At 52.9% G+C, this 17,692-nt stretch overlaps 2 protein-coding genes and 1 long non-coding RNA gene across 4 annotated transcripts; 2 read left to right on the plus strand and 1 right to left on the minus strand.

The window, feature by feature from the left end:
• Window positions 1–558: 558 nt before the first annotated feature.
• On the minus strand, window positions 559–7,344 carry SLC2A10 (solute carrier family 2 member 10). Of its 2 annotated transcripts, XM_055814611.1 has the most exons (5): window positions 7,252–7,344; window positions 3,493–4,869; window positions 2,329–2,451; window positions 1,606–1,741; window positions 559–949 (listed from the first exon to the last, which is right to left on the minus strand). In XM_055814611.1, the coding sequence occupies exons 1-5, from the start codon at window positions 7,253–7,255 to the stop codon at window positions 853–855; spliced, it is 1,737 nt and encodes a 578-aa protein (XP_055670586.1). In that variant the 5' UTR covers window positions 7,256–7,344; the 3' UTR covers window positions 559–852. The 2 variants fall into 2 exon arrangements, 1 of the variants encoding a protein (XP_055670586.1); XR_008748846.1 differs by lacking the exons at window positions 559–949; window positions 1,606–1,741 and adding an exon at window positions 2,565–2,764 and having other exon boundaries at window positions 2,368–2,451.
• Window positions 7,345–12,836: 5,492 nt separating this feature from the next.
• TP53RK (TP53 regulating kinase) lies at window positions 12,837–14,401 on the plus strand. Its single transcript, XM_055814691.1, has 2 exons — window positions 12,837–13,261; window positions 13,773–14,401. Exons 1-2 carry the CDS (start codon window positions 12,862–12,864, stop codon window positions 14,249–14,251), a joined length of 879 nt encoding a protein of 292 aa, XP_055670666.1. The 5' UTR covers window positions 12,837–12,861; the 3' UTR covers window positions 14,252–14,401.
• A 1,163-nt stretch (window positions 14,402–15,564) lies between these two features.
• On the plus strand, window positions 15,565–17,056 carry LOC114011718 (uncharacterized). Its single transcript, XR_003553776.2, has 2 exons — window positions 15,565–16,380; window positions 16,473–17,056. It is a non-coding gene; the product is annotated as an uncharacterized LOC114011718 (long non-coding RNA).
• The last annotated feature ends 636 nt before the right edge of the window (window positions 17,057–17,692 follow it).

Below are 17,692 nucleotides of genomic sequence, written 5' to 3' on the forward strand. Positions count from 1 at the left end.
TTCAGCTGAATACCAGCTCCTCTCTCACAAGGTTTTGGGACTGACTGCGGTGTTACTAGGGTGGTTTTTTTATGATGTGTATGTGTAAGGAGGAGGGATGAATTAACCAAAGAACATACAATTGTAAGAGGTGGAAAACCTGTCAAACGGACCAGAATACTGCATGCGGTTTTGTACATGCAAACCCCGGTCATGAATGCAAACCAGGCTCTGTGTACAAAAGCAAGCAGCCAAACATGCCAAAGAGATGTACTGCTGAGCCTGTGTAGGCATGGGCAGTCAGGTGGGTGAGCTGCTGGACCTTGACCCTTCGGGAAATAGCAAGTGAGCCAGCACTCATTCTGCCTCCACTAAAACAAAGTGTTTATCTGCATTAGCTCCCATCTCAGACTCCAGGTTCCTACATAAACGTTAGAGAGGGGAACAACAGCAATATGTGCTGCTGAGTGCTTGGCACGTTCCTCCTGCGATACTGTGCCCTCTGTAAAGTGTCCAGTATTTTGAAGAACTGGAAAATAATATACCTTGCTTACAAATGAACTGCACAGGTGGAGAGCATTGTCAGTAAAAGTTGTGCTTTAATTCCTGTGTAAAAAAACATTAACCTCTTAAATGATAGGAGATACAAACCGTGAAAAATAAAAGATATCCAAGGGAGGACATGTTCCCTGCTTGAGACCAAGGATTCTTCAAGGACCCAAAGGACAGCTATAAGCATGTCCCAAAATCTAAGGCACTGCAAGGAGAACCATCTCTGAGCAGAGGTCACTAGTTAAAGGTCATGGAAAGAACTGTCCTGATTGCAGACCCTGCTCCGCTCCTCAGGGCGATGCTGTGGGCATGTCATCAGTTTCATGTGCTGCTGGCGTGCTCCACTCTCCGGTACTGTGCGTGTGTGCAGCTAGCTCCTCTTCCACGTCTCTGCTTGAACATGTTTCCTTCCCACGCCCTGCTGAGCAATGGCAAGGGTCAGCTGCGGCAGCTGCTGCTCGCAGGGAGCCAGGAGCCAGGCAGGGGGCTACAGCAGTTACCCCTCCCAGCCACCCCCAGTGGGCTGCGTGCTCCAAACTCCTTTGCTACAGCGATGCCTGCCCTGCCACCTCCTTCACAACCAGAACTGCACACACCTCTTGATCTTCCCTAGCCCATCACAGGCTTTGCATGGAAATGAGCAGGTGAGAGCCCACAGCCTGTGTTACACCAGGGGATTTCTCTGCCCCAGAGAAATATCGGTCTGGGATTACCCTAAAGTGAAATGACAGGACTGTCATCCCCTCCTGCCTTCTCACAGTCCTGTCCTGCCTACCCTGTGCTCTAGTCCTGCTTCCCCTCAACTACAAACCCTGTTTTGCAGCCCTTCTCCTCCCCAGTGTCACCAGTGCCCTCCAGCAGCACGCCCGCAAGGCTCAAGGCAGTGACCCGCTGATGAACCGTGCTACAGCTCTCACACCCCACCCCATGGCCCTGCCACAAACTTGGGATTTTCTTAGCAGCAGTGAACCAGACTTTGCAACAGCCCTGAGCTGCCCGGTGCCACAGAGCTCAGGGACTGCTGCTGGGAAGCACCCAAAGCCAGCACTCACGCTGGGACAAAAGCACACGTACCGTTTCCTGCAGAACTGCTGGTCTATCTCCTCTAAGGACTGTCCTTTTGTTTCCGGAACAAAAAGGTAAATGAATATAACAGCCATCAGTCCCATCAGTCCATAGAGAAGAAACATCCAAGAGAAGCCGATGGCATCTGCAGAGAGATCCAAGCGCATGAAGGCTCTGTTGGAGGTAGGTCACATCACAGGATACAAAGGAAGCCGACTGCTTCCTGCGAGGTGGTCACTGGTGCCTGACAAGGGCATTTTACTCTGAGAAGCGTTAAACAAGGCAGAGGAGCTCCTTATCTGCAAGGCCTGGACTGGGGATCAGCAAGGGAGAAGGATGGCTCACACCAGGCTTTGCCAGCAGCACCACGGAGGGAAGGAGAAGGCAGCCGAGCTCCAGGGCCTGGCAGTGCTCGCTGAGCACCCCAGTCAAGAGCTCTGCTAGAAAGAAATGTTGTAAAGCTACCGGCGTGGAAGCTGCACGCTCCAGGGTTTGCTGATACTGCAGTACAGCCCAGTGGGCAGCGGGTGATTGTTATGATCAGGTGAGGGAGAGGCTCAGACCAGTGTTGCTGGTGCCTGGGTTTTCTGCTCTCAGAGACATCAGGGTCACACCTATTCCAGTGTCAAGTCCCCAGAGTTCAAAATGCCACTTAATCCCCAAATGGTTTGTGGTGACCACCTTTCCCAACCAGACAAGGGAGACGGAGGGATGGGGGGGATGGCCACTTACCAATAAGGTCCAGGAAGGAGAGGCTGATCAGTAAATTAGCAGCCCAGTTAAAGCTGTTACAGAAGGCAAAGGCTCTTCCTCTTATCCCAGCAGGGTAGATCTCACTGAGGACCAGCCAGGTCACTGCATGCATTAGAGAGATTAGAAAGACAGTGTAGGGGTTAAACAATTTATTTGGGAAATGGGCAACGGAGATTTCAGCAGGGGTTTTAAAAAACTCTGGCTTCACCCAGCACCTGCTGCTGGTGGGGTCAAACATTCATTGATCTCAGAGTCAGGTCACAGCAGAATGCTTCAAAACTTCCATGTTCAGCACTCCACAGAGGAATGAAATACCAAGGAACAAGTTCAGGACACAAGGAAGAAAGCAGGAGAGTTGGTCGTTACATTCAGGGGAGATGGAAGAGGTCTGGCATACCTGCTGTCAAGTCATGCTCTTTGTGAAGAAATGAGAAAAGGGTAGGATTAGGGAGACAATGTTGCGTTTGGGCTAAAATCAGAGCTAAAGCAATATACATCTTAAAGAAGTCTCTCCTATCCCAGCATTATTTTGCTTGAAATAATTTACAGGGTCACCGTCAAAGCCACGAGACTTGCTCACTTACATCTTTTCTTGAGTTAGGTGCTGTTTTCTCCCATCAAGGCATTTAAAACAATAAATGCCAGAAAACAGCAGAGCTCACAGGGAAGCAACAGCTAATCTCTGTTCTCATCTGATGAACAAATAACGCTTTCAGAGAAAGACCAACTGATACTGAGAAACTTTCAAAGAGATTCACTTCAGAGATTCTGTACTGACATTATCACACAGCAGAAGCCCCTCTGTCCTCAACCCTGTATTTTTCTCCTCACCAGGGTGCTAGGAAGATTAGGTAGTGCTTGTGGGATGCTCTGATTTTCCAAAGAGCTTCGCAGAAAAAAACCACATTAACAAGGGTAGTGATAGCATGAAAAAGAAAGTCATGCTAGTGCTGTTGTACCAGCCCTGTAGCTGACAGAGCTGCAATGCTAGAAAATGATTCAGCAGGCAGAAGGGGACATATTTCCAGTTCTCAGACACCGAGCTGCTTGGTAAAGCAGATACATAATTAATGTTTCAAGCAGACTGTAAAGATCAGCCCTGATTTTATTCTCTGGGTCAGTGCAAGGAGATACCATACTTACTTGGTCCGAATCCAATTGAGAAGGCGCTCACAAAAGCCATCATGCTCAGCAGCGTAATCCAATTTAAGACCATATGTTCCACCCAGGGAGCACCACTGAAAGGAGGGCCTGTGCTTTCCACCGTCTCTTTCTTGGACTGACCTACCAAGCCCCTTGTCTGAGTGAGGGAAGAATCGGGAACAACCTCTCTGCTTTGAGTACTGGCAAAAGCCTTTGTAAGGCTCCTCGTGGCAGCAAAACCAGAGCCCGCCTGATGTCTGACAGCACCTAGTGCTGGTGGGATGGGTGACACAGCAGGCGGAGAGGATACAGAGGTCAGGGGGTGCTGGGTGAAGCTGTGGGATGCATTGGGGTCTGCAGCTGCTTTGCAGTCCCTGGCCATGGCCAGCGGAGCAAGGCGGCTGGTGAGGCCAATGGTGGTGACGGAGATGGCCATCACCACACAGCCAGCCATGAGCAGCACTCTCCTGCCAGCCTTGTCTGCAAAGGCCATCGCGACAAGCGTGGCCACCACCTTGATTGCCCCCAGCCCAACAGAGGCCAGGATTGCTGAGGAGTTGCTCTGGAACCCCACTGAGTGGAAAATTTTGGAAGCATAGCCCAGCACATTGGGCTGCCCAGTGAACTGCTGGAAGAGCACCAGCCCCAGGCCCACCAGAGTCCGCCTCCTCATATTGTCTCTTGTCCTGAAAAGGTCAAGAAATGAGTAATCCTTCTCCTTATAGGGCTCCCGCTTTGCTGCTGCTCTGTCCTCAGTGTCCTGCAACTGAATGAGGCCCTTCTGGCAGTCTGAGTCCCACAAGCTTAACTTAACAGGGTTCACAGGGAGAAAGAGGATGCTGAGGAACTGCATGGCCGTTGGGGCGATGGCCAGGCCAAACATGTACCTCCAGCCCTCACCCACATCCGCAAAGATGTAATTCAGCGCGTAGGACAGCAGGATGCCTACAGTGATGCCCGCTTCGTAGAGAGACACCAGCAGCCCTCGCTGGTGAGCAGCCACCATTTCTGAGACGTAGATGCAGCAGGCCATGGATGACACAGAGATGGCAAAGCCCACGGTCATGCGCCCAACGACCAGCCCGGTAAGTGACCTCGCCAGTGTGAGAACAAGGCTGCCAACCAACAGGACCAAGTTGCTGACCAGGATTGCTCTCCTCCGTCCATGGCGGTCAATGAGGATCCCCCCCACCAGCGAGGCAAGGAGAGCTCCGATAAGGAGGGCGCTCACGAGAACTTCTTGCTTGAAGCAGCTGAGGTGAAAGTCTATCTGCAACTGCAGCAGTGCACCGGAGATAACCCCCAGCTCATATCCAAATATCAGCCCGCCCAGGAGAGACACTGTTGCAGACAAGAGGAGGACCAGCAGCGCACGACCTGGAAAACAAGCAAGTAATGCCAGGTTCAGTCGTCCGGTGCTAGCCAGCAAGCAATCCACACACACAGCCTGGAAAAAGCTCTCCCAGGACACCCAAAGTTTTCCATCTACAAAGCCATGACGGTGAATTTCCCGACACGTCACTCGGTGTGACACATGTGGAGAGGCACTTGCAGACAGTCCCACCACCCACCGTGCCCGCACATGCCTCCACCAGCTGCAGGGGCACTCATCTGGGGTACAGAACTGTGAAAACAGGACTTCATTAACAAAGTTAAGGCTTGCACTGAAGTGGAGGACAGTGATTTGTAGTGCCTGGAGTTGTATGGGGGGATCTGACGTGGTCTCCTTGATTCCAATTACAAAACCTGTTCTGGGCTGGAAATGCAGCTCCTGCTTTCTGGCTCCGAGTTGTTCTGCATTATCGTTTTCGTGTTTCAGTGCATGTAGCGCAGTCAGCCTTCACCACAGGCTCTGCATTCTTACTCCCTACCCTGTTGTTAAAAACACTGCCTGCAAAAGCTGATTTCTCCCAGTTAATCTTGCGCTCTCAGCATGACTTTGTGGGGGCGGCCCTGATTTCTTCATCTCTCCTTCTACAGCACACAGTGCCCAGGATCCCAGAGCCAGGCACAACCTTCTCAGGTTGGTCCAGGACTACAGGACAAACTTATTGTGAGCTGAAGAGCTCACTGTTGCCTGCCCCAAATACAACAAGCAATTCCTTGACCTTGCCCTTCCCATGGAGCTGAGCATCCAAGTTTAGGAAGTATGTAAGTTTAGCTAAAATAAGGAAAAAAAACCAACAGCAAAAGCAAATCGAACCAACTCACCCTAAACAACGCTACAAAACCCAGGTGCTTGCTGCACATGCTTCTCTCCCCAGGAGAGGATGAAGGGGTGACCATGGGTAAACCATTAGCCACATTAAAGCAGGGATTGCACGTGGCGTGAGAGTCAGGGCTGACACGGGGACTTTGGGAACAGCAGCGACAGTGACATCCCCCCTGGTTTTGAAGGCACAGGTAAAGTGCATTAGCTTAGAAGTTTGTGCTGGCTTCCAGCATATACTACTACTACCTGTATTCACACATTGGCTTTGTTTAATTAGCAATACTCACAGTTTTGGTAGACCATACGTGGAAAAAATGTGGACACAACCACCAGACCATGGAAAACTTTCCTCACCCTGCCTAAGGGCTTTTTTCCCCTCACAAGCTGTGTTTAATAGGAAGTGTCTCTATCTGGCCTTTAATTACAGCTAGAAATGATTATTTCTCAGTGATGGCTGTATTTATATTTGTGTTTATTCCATAACCCTCTGTGATTCATTTGTGTTGCTTAGACTGTCCCCGCCACATGCCAGTCCCTCCCACCGTGCTCTGTGTGACTACCTGCCCTGCTTTTATCACTCCTTGTACACATTACGCAGATAATTAGAAAAAATATTTGCTCACTGAGAACAAAAGGCATTGCGGTGAAGTTGGCATGCCATCCATTTCAAGCCATAAACTCAATTAGATACAGACAGCCCCGCTGTAAATACCACTGCTGATGCCATCAGATCGTGCTGTATTTCTCGTTAACTTAATGAGCTGTAATAGCTTATGAAATCCAGCTTTGCATATAGTTTATTCTGATGGAGCTGGGGAACTTGAGGGCTCTTCAGAACTTCGCATGGGGACAGAAAGTTTGGTGGGTCTTGCAAGGAGCTGTGCCAGGCGATTTCCAGCCAGGCTCTGGTCGGAGGGTGCTCCAGGGGCCGGGCAGGACCCCGGGGACCGGGCAGGACCAGGGGATGGGGCAGAACCCCGGAGACCGGGCAGGACTCCGGGAGGCGACAGGCCCCCGGGGACGGGGCAGGACCTCGTTGACCGGGCAGGACCCCGGGGACGAGGCAGGCCCCCGGGACGGGGCAGGACCTCGTTGACTGGGCAGGACCCCGGGGACGAGGCAGGACCCCGGGACGGGGCGGGACCCCGGGACGGGGCAGGACGCCGGGGACGCAACAGGACCCCGGGACGGGGCAGAACCCCGTGGCGCTGCGCGGGCTGCGGCTGGGCTGGCCGCCCCACAGCCACGGGCACGGCAAGCGGCCCCCCACCCCCCACCCCCGCCGCGCTGCGGGCACGGCCCCGGGGCTGCGCCGCGGGGAACTACTCGTCTGCTTCGGTTTGCTGCCGCTGGTGCTGGCAGTGCGAAAAAACTGCGGGGGCGCGGGGGGAGTCCCAGGCTTTAGGAAAAATTGAAAACTTTGGGTTGGGGGGGGGGGAAACTTTTCCGCCCGGTGCCAGCCGCGCTGCCCCGTCCCGGGGGGGCCCGGCTGCCCGCCCACCGCCGGCCCGATCCCCCGCCGCGCCCCCCGCCCGGCCGGCACTCACCCATGGCGCGGCAGGGCGCAGCCCCCAGCGCTCCGCGGCGGCGGGCGCGGATCGGGGCGGAGCCGGTCGGGCTGCGGTGGCCGGAGCCGCGCAACGCCACGTCGGTCCCGCCCTGCCTCCCGGCCGGGCAGCCTGGGGCTTGTAGTCGCCCTGCCCGCCCCTCGGGGGGCCGGGGGGTCCCGGGCGGGCTGGGCGCGGCCCCGGGGGCCGGTGCTGAGGGCCGGGGGGAAGGAGTGCGGTACCGGGGGGCGGCGGGTCGCCCGCTCAGGGTGGCCGAGGACATTGCAGCGGGGTACATCGCTGACCCGGCTGGACACGAGGACGTGGCGGGGTACGGCTTTGGCAGCCGGAGGGACAGCTCTGTCCCCGTACATCCCGCTGCAGCCGGGAAGGAGTCGGTGATGCGGAGCGCCACTCCTCTGGGCCAGAAAGGCTCCACACAACCCGCGGGCCATGGGCGGTGTGCTGGAGTTTTGGGGTAGCTCAGCCGGAAAGCCAAAGACAGCCTGCTAGGAAAGGAGTGACCTTTTGAAGGCTTAAAAAAAAAAAAAAAAAAAAGCAGCATGATGACTGAGTTTGTGCTCTTAACTTTGCTATGGGAAAGAACGGATTGGTCTCTCGAGCTTATCTCCTTCCATTAGGCAAAGCATTTCAGTATTCAACTTCCCTTCCAATTAACATTCTTTTTCTGCTGAGTGGAACAGAAACTTTCCCGCTGGCTACTTCATGAAAGACCCCAGGACTTGCACTTGGATGCAAATTTTTTTTTTTCCAGAGTCTGAAGCTAAATTCATGTACCCCAAAGTCCAGTTTGTTTTACACCCAAGGATTTTACAAGATCTGACATGCCTAGAAGTGCTTTCAAAACTCCACGCAAATGTTCTGCCTTGGTGCTGTTCACACAAGCTGCAGTTGCTGGGTGGGTTGCACTGGGGTGATGTGCACCCCATGTTCACAAGTGTGCTGTAACCCCGCCGGTGTGGGCGGTGGGCTTGCACAGCCCTCCCAGAGCCGGGGACTGGGGCTGCGGCTGAAGGGTAACTGCAAATGACCATAAAGCTGCATGGCAAGCCGGGACGTGACTGCAGGCAATATTTCATTTAATCAGGTGGTTCTAACAACACCAGCTCCAGCACTCTGTGGAGCCTGTGCTGGTAAAGCTTTTTGCTACAGTACAGGGTTGAGTTGGGGGAGGTCTGTACCAGTGACCACCATGCCTGTGGTGCCAGCACATCCCTCTGACACAGGCCAAAGTGAACAGGTCGGGTGAAGAATAAGGAACATATGTGTTTTTTTTTTAAAAAGAGCTTTTTCATGCCACATGTTAACTTAATGGGGCATTTAAGAGAGATATTTAAAGAATCATTATTCTAAGCAGGGGGATGCATTAAACGTCCCTGCTCTGCAGACCAATGGTGCCAACTTTTTTTGCTCCAATTCATAGTTTTGGGATGTTTAAGATGGGCAATACTGAATCGTGCACATACCTTCAGCTTTAGTCTGTTGGAGATCTGGCCTGCAACATGAGCAGCAGCTGATCGAAGGGTTTGGTTTCATTTCTTCTCAAAGTATAGTGAATATTAAAAGTGTTTCAAACAATCTGCCTGGTTTATAGGTTAAATAAATGCTTCCCACTCATATGCTCTAATTTCAATGGAAATAAAGCACGTAAAAATACCTCTTCTAAAACCTGGTATCAGATACAAACGGACAGCTGAACAGGGATCACACACTTGGGGAAGAATGGCTTCAATGAACCCCAGCCAACAAAAGCCAATGGTGTTCATAGAAAGAGCTTTTCAATAGGATTTGTAATTCATAATAAAGAACTTTTAAGAACTCTGAAATCATGACCAGCTCTCATGATGCTCAGAGGGAGAAATGACTGCAATTTTCTCTCTCCCCCAAGACCCTGCTTATGAGGCCAGTTCATGGTGGGCAGCAAACACTACAGCTATGTGTCTGGGCTAATGTTTCATGTTTTGGGAACATGGTGGGGTGCTGGGGCTGCAGTGTGATCTTGCCCATGATCTCTGGCTCCCATAGCTACTCCCCAGAGCTCAAGCCTAGGCATTTTGGGTGAGCTGTGTTATGACCTGGAGGAGCTGCCATCCATGCGTGGTTCCCCACCACGCCAGGCAGAGAGCCAGGGGGGATCTACAGGCCTCACCAGCCACTGGGCAAACCCACTCTTGGCTACATGGTCTGCAGTTTGCCTCAACAATTCCTTCCTTCTCAAATGACTTCAGAAGGAAGAAAATATATTTTATTCCACAGTCACTCAGCATTCGTTTATCTGCCACCCCGCTGTTCTCTGTAGGCTTCCTGTTCTCTGGTGGGGCAATAAACATCATTAGCACTGGCAGCAAGGAGGTGAGGTCCTGGGAAGTGTAGGCAGAGCTTTATGGTATGTTTACAAAAGGTGGCCAAAAAGATGACATCAGAATGTACACAAGTGCAGCTGCTGCATCGACACTGCGCATGGCTGGGCATGATGGTCCTCTGGAAAAAAAAAAAAAAAAAAAGGTGAAAACCTGCTATGATGTACAGCAAGGATAATTTGGGAAAAAATTCTTCTTTCGGGGTTTTTAAAGTACACCTTTCTTATACCATTAATGGTTACCAGGTATTCTGGGCCTGTTGAAGTTTTGTCCCTAAGCTCTGCATGAGAAGGTCTGGCAGGGTTTGATCTACCGGGACTGGCTCATGCTTCATGCCTGTGGGCAAGATTCTAACCTCGTTCCCTCCTGCAGTGCTTTCCTCCTCTCCAGACCGTGTCTGTTGGCAGTGCCATTTCCCCATCTGATCCTTATCTCGCTCTTGGCTGCTGGACCGGTGGGGTTCGAGTTCCTGCATCCATCAGCACAGCGCATCCTCAGGGCTGAGCCACAGGAATGTGCTTCCTGAGGAGCCTTTGAAAGGGCAGCCTGCATTTGGAAACAACCCGGCTGTGATTACTGAAAACGTTACACTCTACCTCTGGGGTGGAAAAGCTAAAAGAGGCTTTAAAATCACAAATTAAAATACAAACATGAGAGGAGAAAGAAGTCCATCCTGGAAAGGGGAAGATGGTGTTCAGCAGCGGTCATCACACACTCAAGCACATTTTCTCTAATAACAATCGACCCTTAGGGAAGGGTTCAGGGGTCCAAACCGACTGAGCTCAATTCAGTTGTTGTTGAAAATGACAATCCATGAGCAAGCACCAGTGTTACAGCCGGCTGGGACAGAGCCAGCTCATCAGGCACCTGCATTTATTGCATGCTCATTCACAGCCCAGAGAGATTCCTCCTTATGAACATCAGGCTGCATGCATTACTTTTTTTATGTTATCCTAACCGGGGAGGGGTTCGCTGGCAATGCTGGTCAGTACTGGTGGTTGCCCCATGGGTCCTGGTCCTCTTTCCTGAACATTTTAAGGATGCTTCCAGTGTGGCAGCCTGCAGCAGCCCAGGGTGCTCCCCTGCATCCCCACACCCCTCGGCTCGGTGGTTGGTCCCTACAGCCTGCCACAGCCCTAGCATCCTCTCCGGGGGGAACTGGCCAAGATCCGAAGCTCTGAGCTGTGATGAGAGTCAGAGCTGTGAATTCACAGATGGGAGGGTTTATCCCTGTGCCCACACTTTGCAGGTTGGGGACACAACCTTAGAGCCAACACATGCCTTAGCTGGGTGCAAGGAGCCACCTGAGACAAATTCAACCCATTTCCAGCCTCCATCCTTAAATAAGCCAGGGGGTGAGGGGAGAGCTGCCCACAGCGCTGCAGCCTGCCCAATGCCAAGGGATCGGCAGGACAGCAGGAAGCCCATGGGATCTGCCTTGGTTTCCATGAGCTTGGTTTGCTGCGCTGCAATTTTTAACTCAATTACATTGTTTGTAAAAGGAGAGTTTATAAATGCTTGTCACCAGGAGAACAAAGTTACATAATTAAACAATTTACCAAAGAGTCTGTGGCTTCAGTGCAGTTCTCTGGGGTGATTCAATATTCCAATAAAAATACTGGGTGATACCATAAATATTGTAAATGGCTCTAGATGGTTTCCAAGGGCTATGTCAACTGTTTATTGCATTCAAAGAGAAAAGAATAAGTGAAATCACAGGGAAGATAAAATTTAAATAAATAAAATAATGGGAAAAATAAAGCAAAAATATTTTCTTTTGTATTTTGAAAGCTCTGGAGGATGTTTTTGGCCAGCATGAGAGAGGGCCATCATATTTACCAGAAGAATGAACTGAGGGCATCTGTGTGCACTTGCTGATAGGTTATATATGTACATCTGTGGAGGCTGTGCACGGATGCTTAGATAAAATCTGCCCACAACAAGGGGAAAACTTCTTTGTTTATTTGATTGTTTGTGGCATTTGCAAATTCCAGCCGCAGAGCCCAGGAACGCATCTCTTTCCCTGGCCAAGCTGTCAGGCTTCTGCAGCCCTGCCACAGCGAGGGCAGCCAAAGGAGGATGCCACGGGTGGGCAGGATTGCGGGGTGGATTACTCGTATCATTGAAAACTTGGGAAGGTTGTTTAAAAGTTGTTACTGAAGCAAGATAAATATTTGCCAGGCATGATCCCACCATGCAATGACAAGTAAGCTGTATGGAATGTGTTAATAAAATATAAATGTTCTAAAAAGGAAACAAATGTTGTGGATGAGAAAACAAGGACAAAATGGACTTGTGGCACCTCCAAAGGCAACAATTGAAAACATATTTACATGGACTGGGCTGAAGTGTCATCTCTCCTCCAAGGAGCATAAATTGCAGTATGTGCAGGTCTCCCAGCAGAGCAGTGGGTTTTCAGGGTGCCTTAAAAACCCAAACACAGCTCCCAAGAAAGTGAGGTTTGTCCATCTTTTACTAACACAGAGATGTGGGGCTTGGCTGCTCGGGGAAGGGGGAGTCACCGGACCCACCGCGTGAGTGGTGTGGGCCAGCAGCCGGGCTGGTGCTGCCTGACATGGGGACCCGAGGAGACCCCTTCTGCCCCCCCAGCCGCGAAGTGGGCAGCTGCGGTGGCTCTGCACGACCTCCAGAGAAGGCTTGTGGCACATGAAGCACCAAGAGCCTGCAGTGAGCCCTTGGGGGGGATGTCCTGGTGGTGATGCCCCAGTGCTGGAGCATCCTGGTGGTGATGCCCCCGGTGGTGTCCCAGGGGTGATGCTCGGGAAGGCAGCTCCAAGGTGGTGCTGGCAGCACCTCGAGGGGAACACAAGACCCCACTTGCTGCCTTGGAGAGATGCAGATCCAGCTTGCAGGCTCTGCGGCAGCTGCAGGTCTCGCTCTTGCACTGGCAGAAACGCAGGGCAATGCCGGGCTGGGGATGGCTCGGGCACAAGTCTTGCCATCCTGCAGCTTCTCCGCACCCCCCACCACGGCAGAGGTGGACAGAGGGCCGCCCCGTAAGGGGGGAAGCATGAAGAAGGATTTTGGAAAAGGCAGCACCAAGGAAGAGAAGAAGGAAGTGGGGCGCAGGGCGCGCTATAGCGAGGGCGCCGCGGAGCCGTACAGGCGGCGGGGGCGGAGCTTGGGCAGTTCGTAGGTTTCCGGCCCGGGCTGCCGAAGGTTGCCGAAGCGGCGGCGCGCAGGCGCTGTGTGGCGGCGGTGCCCTCTGATGGCGGCGGCTGAGGCGGAGGCGGGCGGCCTGCGCTCTGGCATGGCCGGGGCGGCGGGCCCCGTGGCGGCCGAGGCGGGGGCGGCGGGCCCCGCGATGGCCGAGCCCGGGGCGGCGGGCCCCGTGGCGGCTGAGGCGGGGGCGGCGGGCCCCGCGATGGCCGAGGCGGCCGCCGCGGGCCCAGCGGCGGCTGAGGCGCCGCCACCGCCGCCGCTGCCGGGGCTGCGGCTGGTGCAGCAGGGTGCCGAGGCGCACGTTTACCGCGGGCTCTTCCTGGGGCGGCCGGCCGTGGCCAAGCTCCGCGTCCCGAAGCGGTACCGCCACCCGGCGCTGGAGGAGCGGCTGAGCCGGCGGCGCACGGCGCAGGAGGCGCGCTCGCTGCTGCGGTGCCGGCGGGCAGGTGGGCCCGGCGGCGGCGTCAGGCGCGGCTGCCCCGACGGGACGGACACCCCTGGGCGCCGAGTGCCCCCCGGCTGCGCACGGCGCTCAGAGCCAACGCCGGGCCGTTGGCGGCCTTCCTGCTTCATCTCGGGGGGTGCCGGTGGTGTCCTCGCATCCCAGGGCGGCCTGCTGTGCCGCCCTAAAGCGCAGCTTGGCCTCGGCCCGGCAGCCCCCGTGCCTGGCTTGGCGGGGAGCATCACCCTCCGGAGGGGCGCATGGTGGGGAGCATCACCCCGGGAGGGGCTGAGCCCGTCACCGGGCTGGAGCTGCCAACTCCTCTGTGGCTGGAGGCTGGTGCACCTGGGTTGGAAAAGGGGTTGGCAGGGGGCTTTCCTAGACGTGGGTTATTGGTGGCTGGGGGTGATCTCAGTGGGCATTTCTGCTTAAGACTTGTAGCAGGTGTGTTTTGTTGTTAAAGTTGGAAAATCCTGTACATTAACCAGTAGTGTTTTGTTTGCCCTTTTAAATAGGGATTGCAGCTCCAGTGGTCTACTTTGTGGATTATGCCACCAACTCCATATATCTTGAAGATATTGTTGACTCGGTTACCGTTCAAGACTATATTAATTCTGTACAACAGAGTGGAAATGATACCAGTAGCCTCCTTATCCTAGCAGAGAAGATGGGTGAGTTGTTAGCAAGAATGCACGATGAAGACCTTATCCATGGGGATCTCACAACTTCCAATATACTTCTGCGGTCACCCACGGAGAAGCTGGACTTGGTGCTGATAGACTTTGGACTCAGTTTTATTTCAGGTCTTCCGGAGGATAAAGGAGTTGATTTGTATGTTCTGGAAAAAGCGTTCCTTAGCACCCATCCAGACACTGAAGATATGTTTAAAGCTCTGCTAAAGACCTATGCAGCTACATCTAAAAAATCTGGTCCAGTGATCAAAAGGCTGGATGAAGTACGACTAAGGGGAAGGAAGAGAACCATGGTTGGGTAGAAGAGAGCAAGTTTTGGGATGGAGAAATGTTTACTGCTTGGGTTCTGCAAATACGGCTGTTTATACTTCCAGTTGGTTTTATTTGACGGATTGCTATTTTAATAACTGTATCTTCAAATTAAATAAATTTGAATAAGTTTGTGTCATAAAGTAACCAAAGTATTTGTGAGATGGGAGCACAGACACCAGAGAAACAACTAAAGGTCGCTACTTTCTTAAATGTTAAATGTTTATTCTAAAAAGTAGTTCACAGTGTCATTTCACTAGCCCTCTTCTTTGTGTGGTTAGAATCATACAGAGTAATCTTCCTCAGCCTGTGCGCCATGGATTTGTGGGAGGTAGGAGGGACCTGGGGGATACCAGAGCATCTACAAAAGGTAATTGTGAAAAACAAATGTGTTACTTTTCGCAGAAGGCGTACAACAAAGCACTTCAATCAATTATGAATGGCTGTACACATCCTGAAAATTTTTAGGAGACTGAATTCCAGGGCATGGGGTAAATACAGTGCTACAGGTAAATACAGACACATTCATTTTCTCCCAGTAGTAATTCTGGCTTTTCTAACTTTCAGTTGATAGTATTTCCTTAAGCAAGTATAAAAATTGTTAACTGAGAGCAGTATTCTGCTGAGAAACTTACACTTTAAGCAAGAAGTTTTCTGTAAATTTCCTTTTTTGGAGCTTTATGAGAGGGACCGTCTGTATTGCGATTGCCTGCCTAGGTAGGCATTTGGCAGAGGCAGGCAGTGGTGCTGGGTGTTTTGCTAACATTTAATTGGTATTACTTGATTATCTGGATTACTGTATCTAATAGTGTGAATGGTGAGATGGCCCAGAGGAAAAACTTACAAACCCCACAGGAGAAGGGTTAGAAGATGATCAGTCCTCTGCACTGCAAGCGGACTGGGGCGTGAGCAGTCTGCTGGGTGAGTGTGTGAGTTTTATCATTTACTTCAGCCCACGATTTAGGAGGAACTGTGACTTCTCGCTGCGTTGGGCCGCTCTGTCGTCGGGCAAGATGCTCCGATCCGCTGCGCTGCCGGTGCTGCTCCGTCTGAAAGCGCACAAAAGCGGGCACAGCCCTGCCTGGCAGGGGAGGTGGGGATGGAGGGTCTTCTCCTCGCTTAAAGCGGAGCAGACCCCAGCCCGGGGCCGCGCTAGGAGGGGCCGGGGCAGGCGGGAGGGGGTGGGGGGTGGCGGGCGGCGCCGCCGAGAACCACAATGCGCTGCCGCGGGAGAGGGCTCACTCCGTGCGGTGGCGCCCCCGCAGCGCTGCCGCTTTATAACACTGAAGTGGGCGGTTCGCGGCCGCGCAAGTGTCCTAGCGCTGCGGGCTGCCCGTGCCCGGCGCGCATTCACCTCTTGCCAGAGGAGCCGCCTGGGCGAGTGCCCGGCCCCGGCGTGGGGCCCCGGGTTCCACCGCCCAGCCACAGCTTTGGCTGCGGGGCCCCAGCACTCCCTGCGACCCCCCCCCGGGGGGCTTGTTTTTATGGCTGGGGGACCCCAGCCCGCCCCGCAGCCCGGGCTGGGGTCAGGGAGCAGCGGGACGTTAGGAGCCGTGGCAGTGGCATGCTCTCCTACCTGCACAGAGAGCGAGTGCAACGGCCCGGGTGGCACAGGGTCACTTAAAGTGATCCCCAGGGTGGCCTGTGGGCTGCTGGTGCAAGGCCCTGTGTCACGGTGTGCGCTAACAAGTCCCCTAACGAGGCCTGATCGGAGCCCCCGGTCCCAGCCCAACAGAGGGGAGGCAGCACGCCTGAGCCCCCTGCCCGCCATCCCCCATCTGTACAAACACTGCTTTGACTGTCTCCCGGTGATGCCAGGATTGAATTATGTTTGTAAATCCCTTTGAAGAAGTCTGTTTCCAACTATCGTTCTGTTTATTAAAATGCAGCTCTCCCTGTGGGACAGAGGAGGAGAAACAAAGCTGCTCGACTGCAAGTTCCTGCGGCCGACGCGGTGCTCTGAGATGGAGCCCCACGGTGCAGCCGGGCTCCGCAGCCTGCGGCGAGGCCAGCCCTCCCGGGGGCCAGTGCGTGGGACTGGCCTTCCAGCAGGGACTCCTCAACTGGCCTCTGCCGAAATCTGCTCCGTGATGGAGCTTCAAAACAAAGCAGAACATGACTGGTAATGAAAAGCAAAATGTTTTGCTTTTCCACGGCATGATAAAAACTCTCCCTTGTTATGTAAGTGTTACTTTTTGCACATCTGTGTTACAGCTTGTTGATGTTTCCTCTTGGTCAGCCTGATGTGTCTACATGGATTGCTGTAGCTGTTGCTCTTGGAGGGTGGAAAAATCACAGCAGGTGCATGTCCAGCAAAGAGGACACCCTGGACCTGCAAAGCATCCACCCCACGTCTTGCAGCCTCAGCTGTATTGCTGGTTGTGCCTGTGGCAGCAGCTCTTTACATGAAAAGCGCTGATTCCTTGGCTGGTTCGCGAGGCTGGTGGAGTTTCTAGTCTTGGTTTGGCTGAGGATAGCTTGGCTTGCTGCTGTGTTAGCTTTCAGTGCATCTGCATGGTCATAAGTGACACTGAATCGTTATGTTATCGATATAACTTGCCATTGCATTATTAATATTTGGGCTTTTTGCCTAATGTGCATGCATTCTCATAAGGAAAATAGGACTCATCATTTTTTTTGTGTTACATGAACTGTTTATCTGCTGCAAATGCAGCTTAAAGCCACCAGTATTCTTTCAGAGTTTGGTCTGACTTTGTAAAAAGTCCTTGCAACTCAGTTTAGATTGTTTGAGTTTAAAAGGAAAACCAATAAAATAAATATTACTCTTTGAATTGAAATTGAAGCAATAATCTTTGGGAAGAGGTAAATGATCTTTTAGGCTAGAAACCCAAACTTCTTTTTAACTCAGAGTGACTGTCTTGTTTTGTATTTCCACCACTGGCAAAGCAGCCCAGTGCTCAGTCCCACCCTTGTCAATGGATCCGGACACGGAGGATGGTCACAGCTCCGTGTGACACCGGGAGAAGCAGTGATGTCCTGCCCTTTGGTTTACCCAGAGGGGGTGTCCCCACCAGCCCCAGAGGCTGTGTTGGCCTTCATCCCCCCAGACCCCCCACCGGGCCTGCTGGGGGCACCGACAGGCGGTGGGGCTGTGCAGGGTGGGTGCACCCAGCCACTGGAGGTCTCTCTGCCACCATCATGAGCACCGGGAAAACATTTATCTTTGGGAAAAATGTTCTTTCAACAGAAAATATTTATAACTGCATGCTGGATGGACAGTTGCTCACTCTGGGTCTTTCTGCTGCTTGAATCTTCCTGCTTATAAGAATGAATTGTCGCCTCAGGGGACTGACCCCAGGTCTGCCAGGAACAGCTTCATTTCCAGGCGCTTCCAGGCACCTGCCCGATCTTGCTCTGCACCTTTTTTTTGGGAATCAACCAAAGTGCCACAAACACAAGCAGCATGCGAATAA

This window comes from Falco peregrinus, chromosome 9 (genome assembly GCF_023634155.1).
Source record: "Falco peregrinus isolate bFalPer1 chromosome 9, bFalPer1.pri, whole genome shotgun sequence".
In the NCBI taxonomy this organism is placed as follows: Eukaryota; Metazoa; Chordata; class Aves; order Falconiformes; family Falconidae; genus Falco; species Falco peregrinus.

Coding starts and splice junctions, on each gene's coding strand:
- SLC2A10 (XM_055814611.1), bottom strand. Junction 2,452..3,492: donor CTCAATTGGATTCGGACCAA/GTAAGTATGGTA, acceptor TAATGCATGCAG/TGACCTGGCTGGTCCTCAGT. Junction 950..1,605: donor CAGCAGTTCTGCAGGAAACG/GTACGTGTGCTT, acceptor ATTGCTCAGCAG/GGCGTGGGAAGGAAACATGT.
- TP53RK (XM_055814691.1), top strand. CDS start 12,862: ATGGCGGCGGCTGAGGCGGAGGCGGGCGGCCTGCGCTCTGGCATGGCC. Junction 13,262..13,772: donor GCTGCGGTGCCGGCGGGCAG/GTGGGCCCGGCG, acceptor CCTTTTAAATAG/GGATTGCAGCTCCAGTGGTC.